This window comes from Meriones unguiculatus, chromosome 3 (genome assembly GCF_030254825.1).
Source record: "Meriones unguiculatus strain TT.TT164.6M chromosome 3, Bangor_MerUng_6.1, whole genome shotgun sequence".
Lineage (NCBI taxonomy): Eukaryota > Metazoa > Chordata > Mammalia > Rodentia > Muridae > Meriones > Meriones unguiculatus.
In genome coordinates, this window is record NC_083351.1 from 126767288 (window position 1) to 126781451 (window position 14164).

General features: G+C 38.7%; 1 protein-coding gene across 3 annotated transcripts in view; it reads right to left on the bottom strand.

The window, feature by feature from the left end:
• Positions 1-2393: 2393 nt before the first annotated feature.
• C9 (complement C9) overlaps positions 2394-14164 on the bottom strand; it is a 43387-nt gene continuing 31616 nt past the window's right edge. For all 3 annotated transcript variants that reach the window (XM_060380516.1, XM_021654489.2, XM_060380515.1), the window contains 4 exons: positions 12122-12362; positions 10625-10771; positions 9060-9238; positions 2394-2622 (listed from right to left, as the gene is read on the bottom strand). In XM_060380516.1, the coding sequence (XP_060236499.1) occupies positions 2395-2622; positions 9060-9238; positions 10625-10771; positions 12122-12362 (795 nt within the window). In that variant the 3' untranslated portion in view covers position 2394. The remainder of the gene's footprint in view (positions 2623-9059; positions 9239-10624; positions 10772-12121; positions 12363-14164) is intronic.

A 14164-nucleotide genomic window follows, 5' to 3' on the forward strand; every position in this document is an offset into this window, starting at 1 on the left:
TTCACTGAAGACCAGGCTTCTTCTGTTGGAGAAGGTTGTTCTCCTTCTTTGTTTGACTAAGCGTCAGAGGGACACACATGGAGCATTGAGGGAGGGAAGGGTCACCCACCTAGCCAGCCAGATAGCTGAATCCACTCTGGCGGTCAGTGGAATGAGAGAAGTGGCAGCCAGATCACACTCACTGTCTTTGTTTGACTTTTGCAATTCCGAACCATCAAAAGAATTCTGAGCAGCTACTCCAGTTGCTTCCCTCTATCCAGAGGCTCCCATACCAAAACCTCTCAATAGTGGAGTAAGAACAGTTCAGGTTTAATGTGTATTCAACAAATTCCAGTTCTTTCTGATTACCCCAGTTTGGTACAAAATACAGAACTTCTTTTGGGTTCACTGGACAAAAGTCTCAAGGAGCCTGGTACTTCAACTGCTGTCCCCACATCAAACTTAGTATTCTGTATTACAGTGCATCTCATAGCCAGAAACATTGTTGTTTACTGTTAAAAGTCTTGAAAACTAATTTAAAATTTCATTTTTGAAATTATTTACAAAAATTTCTCAAACCCCAAAGTTCTCAGGGTGGAGAGATGCTCAGTTTAAAAAAGTGCTCTCTATGTAAGGCCAAAGGACCTGAATTTGAACCTCTGGAGCCCATGTAAAAGCTAAACACTTGGTGTGAGTAATATGGCCCCAGAGCTCTTATGGAGAGAGGGAGTCAGAGACAGAAGAATCCCCCGAAACTCAAGGACCAGCTAGCCCGGTGTAAGAATAGAAACCAACAAACCAACACAACAGCAAATCAACCCTGGATTAGCCGCATGTGTGTGGGTACACATGCATGCTCAATTTCTCTCTCTCTCCTTCCCTTCCTTCTTCTTTTTGTTCCTTCCCTCCCTCCTTCCTCCCTCCTTCCTTTCATCCCTTCCTCTCCTCCCCCCTCTTTGTCTGTCTGTCTGTCTCTCTCTCTCACCCCCCCCTTGGACCCTATAACCATCTAGAAGGAAGAGTACAGCCAGTTCTGATCAGCTGCTCTGGTGGGCAGACTTACCTTACACAGCTCAGAAGTCTTAACAACTCAAAAGTAAACTGTATGAAACTGCTGGAGTTTGTGCAAAACAGAGGCCATTTCACAAGATTTAATCTAACAACTTTGGTATACGTACCGTAGCCCTTCCTCCCAGACATGTAGAGTTAAGTTGGACATCAAAGCCTAATAAGAGCAGAACACTGTGCATGTGGTAGGTGTTCGGCATCTGCCAAATGAGCACATGCTCATATAAATGAACAAGCAAATGAAACAACTACGTAAATAAGAGCTAAATTACATGGTACCGACTTGGTAATGGGGCTGGTGGAATATATTAATCATACGAAGCAGCTTGGCAATTACTTAAAGCCTTTTAGAACAACATTCTGTTTTTAATTTAATTTTGTTTTATTAGCAAGAGATTGGCATTGCCTGTGGGAAAAAAGCAGTCCTGGCATGTCTCACTGCTGACTCTTCATTAGGGAATAAAAAATGGAAGTGTTATAGGCATTAAAGAGGGGGAAAGGCACTGTAGCCTAAAAGAAGAGGAGACTTCAGAGGCTGGGAGGATATCCATGAAGCAGGCTGCTTTCCGATTGGCAGTGAGGGTTCCCTCCAGATTAGGATGCTAAGTTGGAAAGTCCTGGGGCTTTTGTCTTTTTGTTGTTCCTTTCATGTGAACCTGGGTTTTCTTTGTTTTCTATGGAAAACAAAAGGATGCCAAATCTTTATGTTGAATAGGACTTCAACTTTGGGCCCATACTTTCATGCAGATGCTCTTCCCCCTTATTCTCCGTGTGATAATAATGAACTACAGTAGCCACATACTGCAGCTACAGTGCTGTTTAAGACACAAGTATGAGATGCATTTTCAAACTTGGAGATGCTCATGCAGAGTCGAGGTACTGGATGCTGGAAAGGACAAAGGGAAAGCGTGGGGAAAATGCATTAGCCGAGAATCAGTTCCTAGGAAATTAGAAAGCTTTCGCAAGAGATGTTAATTGGCTTGGGTTCAGAACTGAATGCTTATACCCTGCCTATAGATTAGAATGACCAGGAGTTAAAATAAAAAAGGACAGATAGAAAGGAAGGAAGCAATAAAAGCACAAGAGAAAGTAAGGGAGAGGGAGGAAGGAATACAGTAACTAGAATTCTAGAATTTGTTTTTTCTGTTTTTTAAATATGTTTAAATAACAGAGGTGGATGATGTTACAATGGCACATGAGGACTGATTTGTCAACCTTCACGACTAGTAATATATTTAGACTATATGTGATCACAGCATGGGAGTTTATTAGAAAGTAACTTAAGAGCTCATTTCATATTAACTAACCATGGGATGAATATTCTTGTCTGAATATCAAAATCTCACCTTAAGGCTGTTTTTGTTTCCAGATTTCACAGGCGATTCCCGCAAATGTGGCTGGGCAGGAACAAAGGCACTGTCCATCTAGAAGAATCACTGTTCCTCCATTTTGACATGGTTGGCATTTATCAACACTGAATTCATCCAGATAGTCTCCCACAGCTCTTTCCAAATTTTGTTTCTTTACATATGCATCTTTTATTTTCAGAGGAACCAGATTATATATAGGGGACAGCTATAAGAGAGAAAATATTCAATTTTAGGTCTTTGTCTACAGAGAACTTGTAAAACATCCATCACTCAGTCATTGACTTCTTAATTCATTTGTGCAGGAAGCTTTTTGAATGCTTACAGCCAGATACGGTGTTAGCCTTTGAAGTTACACTAGTGATCAAAAGTAGTCATGATACATGCTCTCATGGAGGTTACATTTAAAAAGAAAAAGAATGAAAGAGGGCATATGTTGTCAAATTATCATCAAGTAAGTGAGAAGGCTGAAGTGGGAGAAGAATTTTCAATACTTTTAAGGAGGAATGGGCTCACATCCAGAATGTGTCGGGAACTACTAAGGCAGAGTACGCCTTAGTTATATAGTTTTGGCTAAGTAGTGCTCTAACTCATATTTCAGCTCTGATCTATTTATTTAGAAGAAATAAACCTCTTCCCAATTCTGCCACATTGGCACAAACAGGGTAAGCATGTGGTAGAGTTATTTTGGATTTTGAGGAAGATATTTATCTTGTTTTGCCTTCAAAAGAAAGCCAAGGCCAGATAATCTAAGATACAGGCATAGAGGGCCATGGAGGAAACAGTTTGGATAAAAGTATCTAAACAGTGTTCAAAGAGATAAAGATGAAGGACACGTGGCAGTAATAGTTTCAAAGAAGCCTAAATCTTGGAGTCAAAACTACCACAGGCAGGCAGCAGAGTCTCAGTGTAACCCCTCAAGCCTCTCTGCACAGCTCATCAGAGTTGGTCATAAAGACCAACTTTATCTTCTATTAAGAAAAGGTTTTGAGTTTTTCTCCTAAACTTGCTAGCTCTCTTGTCATTGTGGATATATTAAAGTGGATATATTTTATCATAAATTTGCTAAAGCATCAAGTTTAGACTGGAGATTTAGCTCAGCAATTAAGAGCACTGGCTGTTCTTCCAGAGGACCTAGATTCATTTCCCAGGACCCACATGGCAGCTCTGAATGTCTATAACTCCAGGTCCAGGGCTTCTGACACCCTCACACAGATATACATGTGGGTAAAACACCAATGAACATAAAATAAAAAAATAAATTAAAAAACATAAGTTTAATATTAATCGCATTTATATCTCTTCCAGTCATCCCAAATAATTAGCAATATGTACCAAACATGGTTTCATAATAGAATGAAAATTACTTTTTTACCCCTATGCAAGAGAGTTAGAGACAACTTTCACTCTGCCATTATGGCTGTAGCCTACAGAGCACTAACGTTTGGCCCTTAAAAACACTGGCTGTCAGTAACACCCAGTGGATATCTAAGAATTCTATAACTGAATGAAGTGACAGGTTTGTTCACCACTCATTATTACCTCATGGCATTCAAGAAAGTCTAAATGTAGATCATTCATTTACTCAAACATAAGAATGGTAAAGGGAAATAAAAAAGGGAGAAAGAAACGCTGAGAACAGAAAAGCTGAGGGGCAAAAGTGATACTAATGAACAAAACTCAAGCCAGGACACATCCCTTTGCACCAGGTGTGCCATAAATTTGGCTACATCTTCTAGTTCATTGAATAACACACAATGGAATCTATCAATCCCAGGCATATGAGAAAATACACCTGATTTCCAGGAAAAACAAAATGAGATTAAAGACTAATATTTCCCATGAGTTCCCATAAAGGGAACATTGTATTATATAACATCTTTTTAGAAAATGAAGCAGGCTTACATAATCTTGTTTCTTATAATGTCAAAACAAAACCTTACAGGAAGCCAGTGAATTAAATTACAGCTCTACTTCTTTAGCTGCTATTGCTTTGGCAGAAGTTGTAAGCTTTCTATCTCTCTAGTGATCTGCAATAGAGGTAGTTTCTCTCTGCTGACATTTTAAGGATTTGATTGTAACAGTGGAGATAAGAAGGAAAAAAAAAATCAAAGTTCAGCTATTCTGTGGAGACAAAATGTAGAAAATATGTGTCAGGATACAAACAGGCTGAAGTGGGATTAACATCTTTTCCTGAAAGTTGACAAAAGTAAATACTGAGACAATAGGCCAGTCTCTATTCTTTGTATGGGGAGAGGCCATGAGCAAGATATTGGGATATTGAGAGCCACAGGCTCTAACTAGTGTGGTACCATCATGGTCACTGCAGTATAGTAAACACCATATATCACTATCATCAATTGTTTTACTTAGTATAATGTGACTTCCTGGTTGTTTTTCCAAAACTAACCTGACAACTTAAATATGCAGATCACTGATTTGCTGCAGAAGATTAAATACAAATAACTTCATGGTTTAGAGTGGTAGAGAATCTAGTGAGTCTGTATGATCATGTAGAAACATAATTATTTTAGAATTAAGAGCATCTCTAGTGTATGACATGTTGTATACAGACAACAGAATCCTCATCCTTACAGAAAGGAGAACTAGTGAATACAGACTGTTAATGTGATTTTCATAAAACTGTGTTTGCTTCTCAGTTTCTCTTTTAATCTGGCTTTCACAGAAATAATTGAAACTCTATTACATTATTTTAACAATCTTCATAGCACAAGAACTAAGCAGTTATTAGTCTATTCTTTTTTCCTTTTATTAATTACAGTTTATACACTTTGTATCCCACCTGTAGCTCCCTCCCTTCTCCCCTTCCAATCACACCCTCCTTCCCTCATCTCCACCCATGCCCTTCCCTCAATCCACTGATAAGGGAGGTCCTCCTCCCATTCCTTCTGATCTTAGTCTATCAGGTTTCATCAGGAGTGGCTGCATTGTCTTCCTCTATAGCCTGGTAAGGCTGCACCCCCCTGAGGGGGAGGTAATCAAAGAGCAGGCCAATCAGTTCATGTCAAAGACAGTCCCTGTCCCCATTACTATGGAACCTACTTGGACACTGAACTGCCATGGGCTACATCTGTGCAGGGGTTCTAGGTTATCTCCATGAATGGTCCTTGGTTGGAGTATCAGTTTCAGAAGAGACCCCTGTGCCCAGATTTTTGGTTTTGTTTCTCTCCTTGTGGAGTTCCTGTCCTCTGCAGGTCTTATATTTTCCACTTGTTTCATAAGTTTCCCTGCACTCTGCCCAAAGTTTGGCGATAAGTCTCAGCATCTGCTTTGATACCCTCCAGGGTAGAGGTTTTCAGAGGCCCTCTATGTCCTGTTCCCTGTTTTCTCCCTCTTTTGATGTTCATCCTCTTTGCATTTCTGAATGAGGATTGATCATCTTACCCAGGGTCCTCCATCTTGCTTAGCTTCTTTAGGTGTACAGATTTTAGTATGTTTATCCTATATTCTATGTCTAACATCCACTTATGAGTGAGTATATCCCCTGTGTGTCTTTCTGCTTCTGGGATACCTCACTCAGGATAATCTTTTCCAGTTCCCATCATTTGCCTGCAAATTTCATGATTTCCTTGTTTTAATTGCTGAGTAGTATTCCATTGTGTAAATGTACCACAATTTCTGTATCCATTCCTCAACTGAGGGACATCTAGGTTGTTTCCAGCTTCTGGCAATTCCAAATAAAGCTGCTACAAACATGGTTGAGCAAATGTCTATTCTTAACCCTCTAAGCTAATTTGACTTCCTCCCAGTGTCCATCCCAGAGATACTGCACTTTGTAGCTTTCCTGCTCTAGCTCCTCTCCTATTTTCTTGAACCTCTCCCATTGCTGAAACCCCTGCTCCCTCTTATAATTCCTTCTCCCCTGGATGGGAGAAAGTCCTATTCTCTCCCCTGCTCAGTGATTGGCTGCTTTATTGGAATATCTGGGGACAATATAAGCTGCTCTATTGGAATATCAGGGGACAATTAGAGAGCAGTGTTTATACAACATTGAGACAGGAGAGTCTTAGAACAAAAATTGCAGATATTGATACAGAAATTAGCATTTGACTTACACAATAGCCTTATGCCTACAAAAGACTGTAATTTGTTGCTGAAATTAGTAACCAATCACACAAGGTCCATTTCCACAAGTTTTATGAGACCAACACTCTTTAAAATCTATTTCAAGTCAAACTTCATGTTTTTTACTTTCTCGCTTTGTGTGTGTGTGTGTGTTGAGCACAGGTCCTTGTATATACTGAGCAAGTGCTCTACCATTAAGATGTATTTGAAGATCCATTTTTATCTTTGAGACAACATCTCATTAAGTTGCCTAGACTATCCTTAAGCTTGTCATTCTTCTATTTCATCCTCCTGAATAAATGGGGTTATAGATAGGTTTTACCATACTGGGCTTGAAGGTCAATTATAACTGTATAACTTCTCTTCAGGGATTAAAAAAAAAACAGAAAAATTCAATAAAAATGTAACAGTTTATTCTTTTTAAATTTTTTCTCTCTAAGAAGATGTATTTACAAAGAGGTGCTTGGGAGACTACAGATGCCCTTGATGGGAATTAACTAGGCTTTCCATTTATAGAGGACGAAACTTAGACACTAGAGGAATGGAATCTTCACTGATCTAAAGATCTGCATAGTAAACAGAATACAGGACATGCTGGACCTAGCCAGAAGCACTGTGCTGACTGAGCTGTCTTGAATATTCTAGTAAATACAGTGGGAACACTGCAGCAGAGCCTTTAATCCCACAGACGTGAAATGCCAGCTCTTTCGCTGTTTACAACCTTCCAAAGAACAGCCTTGGAACCCTCTGTAAAGGACAGAGTGAACTTGGTTCACAGAGATGAGAGAACAAGCCATCTTAGATGTCATCTGCCTGGGTCTTCAATTCTTTTCTTGTTTAAAATCTCTTGGCACAAAATTTTATTTACGGAGTCCATCATGATGGATTTAAATAAAATTTATATTTAACAAATGGGCTTTGATTTTATTTTCTTATTTAAGTCAATTTCTTTTTCACTTTCATTGTGTCTAATTCGGAGGAAATACCTTCACTTTTTTGTTGCTATTGTAGTTGAACCCAAAGATTAATACAAGCTGAGCAAGTGCTCTATCACTGACCTACATCATCAGTCAATCTGTCTGTCTGTATGTATGCATATGTATGTATGTGTCTATCTATCACCTATCTATTATTTCCATCCCTCCTTCCTTCCTTCCTTCCTTCCTTCCTTCCTTCCTTCCTTCCTTCCTTCCTTCCTTCCTTCCTCTTCCTCCTTCCCATACCTCTATTTTCAATTTTGAAACAGAGTTTCTCCAAGTTGCCCAGGCAGGCCTTGACCTTGGGGTCTTCCTGCCTTAGCCTCCCAAGCAGCTGGAGTCACAGTGTGGGCTACGCACCTTACGTGAAGTTATGTGTGTACGTCTGCTAAAGGCTTTATTTCTGTAACCAAAATGCAGAATTGGTTGCATTTCAGTTTCTGAGTTCTTTCATATAAGTGAGATAGTTTGGGCAGCTCTAATGAACTCTTTAAAGACAACAAAATAGAGTGAGGAAGGAAAATTCTTCAAAAACTAGTATTATCAGAAATTTCAGCAATAAAACCGACATTGTGAGCAAAGATAGATTTCACTGGAGAGGAGAACCCATAAGGCATCATGGAATGCTGAAAACTATACAAGCAAGTGAAAACTGTTTTCTAATAACACGGGGGGGGGGGGAAGTAGCGAATAACATACTTTTTTTTTTTTTGTAACTGGAAAGATGCATACAAACAGCAATGGTATTTACTTCTTTACAATGGAAACATAGTGTTCCCACTTCAAGAGTAAGCAGAAGATTGCAGACTCTCAGGGTTTCTGATTGAACACTATTACAGTTGTAGAAAAAGGGAGGCAGGTCTGGGCATTCACATCTGTATCCCTAGCACGTGGGAGGCTAAGGTTTGTTGAGAGTTCAAAACAAGACCAAGCTAGAGAGTTAGACCAAGCCTTGTTAAACAGAATTAAAAAAAATCAGAAAAGGGGCATATCTATAATTTCAGCTACTCAAAAGACCAAGACAGGAGGATCATTGAAGTTCAGAAATTAGAGCTTAACTGGAAAATCAGAAAGAGAGAGGGAGGAGATTGATTTTCTAACCACAAGAGTTACTCATTTTTGTTTTGTTTGTCAAGGCGTTATGAATATTCTTTTCATAATGACTCTGAGATGAGGGTCTCCTGGGTGGGAAGTGATGCATGATACTCAGAAGACAAGGGGAGCCAGAGGTCGACCAAAGAGAACCATCCATTCTCTGTGCTTCCTCTGTGCCAAACTGTGCTATTGACTCTTTATGAACACTCTTAATAAACCCTCAAGAGCGCATGGAGATCTGCAGAATTTAATGTTGTAGAATTCAAAAATGGCTCTCACCTTGCGAGTGACAGACAGCAGCAGGAATTTATCCATGTTGTCTGACACTACACTATGCCTTCCTTTCCTACCATTCTTCTTTCCAAGGAAGCCACATGAGGGCATTTGCATACACCTCTGTCTTATAAAGGCAACTGTTATCTGAACCCACTGGGATGTGTAATTAGAAAGCAACAGCATCTTCTGTCTTAAAAGAAACGTTCCTTACTTTTTGACTAATGAGAGCTGGAGCATCATTCAAGGACAAGGCCCAGTTGGCGAAGTCAGTCACATCAACGGTCTTGGCTTCTCTCGCAAGCTTTTCTTTCAAGAGAACTGCATATTTACTGCTCCCTCCTCTTATGAATGAAATAACATCATCTATGATGTTATCGCGGGTGATGTTTACTGGAAAAGCAAAGAAGACTTGAAGAAAGAAGCATTTGCAACTCTGGTCAGTTATTTGAGTGGCATTTGATAAATGTGTATTAATATCTTTTTAGGATAGCTTAGTGTATTTGTTGAGCTTTAATTGTAAATGTTGCTCACATAAGTCTCCCCACCATAATATATGAGGGCAAATTTTTCTCAACAGTCAATTATAAATTTTTATTATATTTATTTTGAAAATTATTGGTGCAAGATAGATTGATATCTCATATAAATAAAAAGTATATATAAGAAAATTAACATGACTTTGAATGTATTATATGCATTTTGAAAACTTACTTACCTTCATGATTACATTGTATATAATGAGCTTTAAATTATCTTGCTATTATAGAAATATTAGTACCTAAAAAGAATGATATGAAAAGGAAACTTGTTCCCATCCCCAAATCTTATTCCCTTTCTCTGTTTCTCTTTAAATTGAACTTTAAACAGTTCTAAACTTTTAGAGTCATGAAGTTTTAGAACTGAAAAGGAATGAAGAGGTGTTTTTTTTTATCCTTCGTCATTTGCACAAATGAGAAATCTGAAGTGACAGAGAGGAGTGAGTAGCCTACGGTCATGTAATCAACTCCTGGAGTAGTGGTGACTCAAGGGCTCTGTTCCTTTGTTAGTCAAAACCTCATCCGCAGGTCCATATGCTTCAAACAATGTCCATTGTCCCCTCTACAGTACCTTCACTGTCAGCTGGCTCTTTAGAGATGAATCAGAGGCATTTTGAAAATTTTCAATAAAAGTTTAATAAAAGAATACAAACAATTTCATGTATTTCTAATTTGAGAAAGAAGTGAAGTCTCCAGCAGACATTTGTACTTGTGAATTTGCTGAATATTAACAGAACATGATGCCTGTACCAAGGACATCTAGAGGTCCAAAAAGGCATTGCAGCGGTTGGGTGCTAAGGGAAGGTTACCTAATGAAACCAACTTGAGGGTAGAGTGGGGAAGATGATTTAGGTCTTGTTCTTTGTACTGGACACAAGATCCTATATAATTAGCCCGTTTCAAACCTTGGAAAATTAAGGACAGAAAGAAGCTGGTTCTCAAGAAACTTTCCCACCCGTGACTGGTTTTCTACCACCACCACAAAACATACACAAATACATGTAATATGAGTAGCAGCCCCTTGAGCCGTGAGCCTCCTTGCACATCAGTGACACTGACTGGTGTGTCTGTGGGCTGCCTGTGCTCATAGTGACTGAAGAAAAACAAAATAGTTCCTAAGAAATGATCTTTGACATTTCTAAATGAAGGTGGTAAAGAGTGCTGATCGCAAGAGGCAATACCCTTAGCTATGGGCTGTTGGCGCTGCCTTCCTCAGTCTAACCAATCAGCCCATACTTACCAGTTTTACCACCAGTTGTCTTTATGCAGTCATTCTTATGAGCAGCCGCCGTGAGTGACGCATCATCAAGGATGAAACTTTGAGGGAGGTGGAAAGATGCTTCCGCTTTAAAGCCAAGACACCGTTTGACGTCATTCAGTTCGACACCTGCATTATAAATTTAGATAAAGATTATTTGATATTGTTTACTGATATCACAAATAAAGTCTAATTTTATTGTTCCCAGATATCATTATTGACTAAAGGTAATATCTTGTCTTTTCTGCCTTGTCTTTTTATTGAAAGCTAGTGGCATCCTTTCACTTGACTTGTCAGCTTAGTGGCAAAATACATATTACATTTACCACCTGCTTAAAAATGGTGTAGATCAGCCAAGGTGGTTTTAGTAAAATCCTTTGTGATACTCAAGGGAGACAGCAGCATCTAACATGCATTGGATGGTTATTATATGCCTGACATCACTCCAAATATCTTGTATGAGTTAGTTAATTTAATTCTCACATTAACCTTATAAAGTATCACTGAGTTTCATTTGCGTCTATAGAACCACAGAATAAGACTCAGTTGTTTTGGATAGATGATTTGAATATATAGCAACTTCATTTTGTCTGATACTATGAATACTCGCAAAAACCAATCTTGATGGCATGTGCCTACCCAAGCAGTGATGCCCTGAAAAGTCTGTAATTTATTATAATATATTTATAGATACTATTGCATATATAATATATATGCTATCTTATATAACTCAATAGTTCCTTTGTTTTAATGCCAGACTTTAGTGAGTCCTTCAGCTTTTGTTCATATTTCTCTTTCTGATGCTCCCCCATACATATACTCAATACATATGCTATTGTTTGTTATAAAAGCCACATATTTTATTTTTAAAAGAAAGGAAAACTAAGTTTAAAACAGAGTTTAATTCAACTGCTATGTAATTCTTGTACATTTGAGGGACAGCTGAAGAATTATCTGGTATCATTTCCAGTGAGAAGGGAAAAAGTAGGATTTAAAGAATTAAAGAGAAGGGGGACTTGGGGAAGGGCATGCGTGAAGAAGGGGGAGGGAAGGTGGGACTAGGAGAGAAAGAGGAAGGGGTTTATGGGGGGATACAAAGTAAATAAAGTGTAATTAATAAAAGTTAAAAAAATAAAAACAAGATACCCATGATCATAAAAAAAGAGTTAGGTTATGTAAATTATTTCTCATACCTTCTTCTACATCTCAAATAATATTTCCATAGAAACTATATTCCAAATAATAGTCATTCCATGCTAATATAATTTGGTGAATTTCTCAGTCATACTATTGAGTAGTTTGGGAGCAAGTGAATTTATTCAAATGTAAATCAATTAAGGATTTGATAGACTGTTAGATTCTCTCAAAGAAACAGATTATTAGGTTATTTCATTTTCAGAGTTTACTGAAAGGGGATAATGAAACCAACAATATTCCATCAGAACCACACTTATAGCTAGAATTCATTTTCAAGCATACCATTCTCTTTCATGGAGGCTTTATCCAAGACGTATATCAGTTCATAGAGTCCTCCCAGAGACCCAGAGCTGCTGTAGTGAGTCCCATAGGTTTCCAGAAATCCAAAATATTCTCCCTTTTCATAGGAAACTGGCAGAGCTTTTATATCATCCAGGAAAGTTTTCGTCAGCATAACATCCCGATTTCTCATCACAAATCTACCCAGCTGAATCATTCCTTTCACGTACATAAACATTTTTCCCTTTGTTGAAGGAGAGAAAATCGACTTTCATTACTATCATTCTAACAAATCATAAACCGAGGAGAGTAATACCTCAGCAGTGCCTACCAGGGCAGACCACATCAGAACCAGTAAACATGAACTGTTGTTGGTGATGTTCAGCAACTGAAACTCTCAGACATGGCCGGTTGGTCACTTTGATGACCTGCCTGGTAGTTTCTCATAAAATTAAACAGTCATCTGCCTTCATGAGCATGAGTTTCTCTATTTAGTCCTGGCTGTCATGGAATTCACTCTATAGACCTGGCTGGCCTTGAACTCAGAGATCTGTCTGCCTCAGCCTCCCCAGTGCTGGCAATAAAGGCGTGCGCCACCACAACTGGCAGCAATGCCACTTTTAAATGCATGCCAAAGGGTATGTTTCAGAATTTCACAGCAGCATTAGCCAGAAGAGCTTCAAATGTGAAAGAGCTCGAACATCCATCACCAGAGGAGTTGCTAAACATATAATGTTATATCCACACAAAGGGAGTTTGAGTAATCTGTCAATGCAAACACTACTGACACATGCAACAAGTAATCCCAAGTACATAGTGATTAAAAAGAAGTCCTACACAAAGAAATGCATACGGCATGGTGTCCTTCATAGTACCAGATAGAATTAAGCTGTCACAATGAAAACCTGGTTAGTGGTTGCTTCTCAGTTGGTAGGGGATTGACTATGAGGGTCACCATGGCATTTTCTTGGGCTGGTGGGACGTTCTATCTTGTTTGAAGATGTAGGTTCTATGTTTGAAGACATGGGCTGTGTGTTTTTTGGTGTGGATTTTAAGCCCTTGTGGGTATATACCCCAACAAGAATCTTACAGGAACTTATTTCATACATAACAAACGATAATGAGTTCCATCTTCTGATCTGCCCTAGTTTTCAGCGGCATCTTAAAGGTGAGCAAAATGGATCAGGATTCTTTTCTTTTACTACTGTCAAAAAAAGATGCTTCTCTTGGGATTTAAAGTAAAATAGATATGATATTTTTTTGGCTCAGCTGATCTCAAAGGTAGGTCTTAGATCATTTTCATCTAATTTGGATGTTCTTCCGTTCATCTTAAAACAACAACAACATCAAAACCCCATTCTTTTGGCTTCACAAGCCTCACCAGCTGCTACCCATTTCCTAGCTAGCCCTCATTAGACACAGCATTGCCTGAAAACCTTTTTTATACTTTCCTTTTTTTTTTTTTTTTTTTTTAGAGAAGGAGTGTGTTGAAAATGACTCAAATCCTCAAATCCTTGAGCATGCTAGGCAGACACCCTATCACTGAGCTATATTTCCATTCACTAAAATCTAATCCAGCCATTCTGCAGTCCTGACAAAGACAAAACCAAAACCATTCTGGTCAAGGTTTCCAAGGACCTTCGTTCGTAATCCTAAGGCCAGTGATTACCATCCTCATTTTTGACCCATTAGCTCACTTGGCAGAGTTAATTGTCAGGTCCTGGAGCTTATAAAGCTGCAGAAGATGAACAGATCACCATGGAGATCTTGTTAACATGTGCTTCTGACTTTTGTATCTGGGCGGAAAGCAGCCTGGCTTCCCATTGATATAAATGATCTGATCCAGGGACCTAACTGAGCAGCAAGGTTCAAAGGCATTATACCTCTTGCTTTCTGGTTTTCTCTGCTTGTTTCTCCTTTTACAACATTCTTTAAATTGAAGTTCCCCAAATTTAGCACTCATTCTTCTACTTATAACATGTATTCTAACCATGTTCTCTGTCCCACAAAGGCCTCTGATTTTAAGCATCATCTGTATGTCACAAC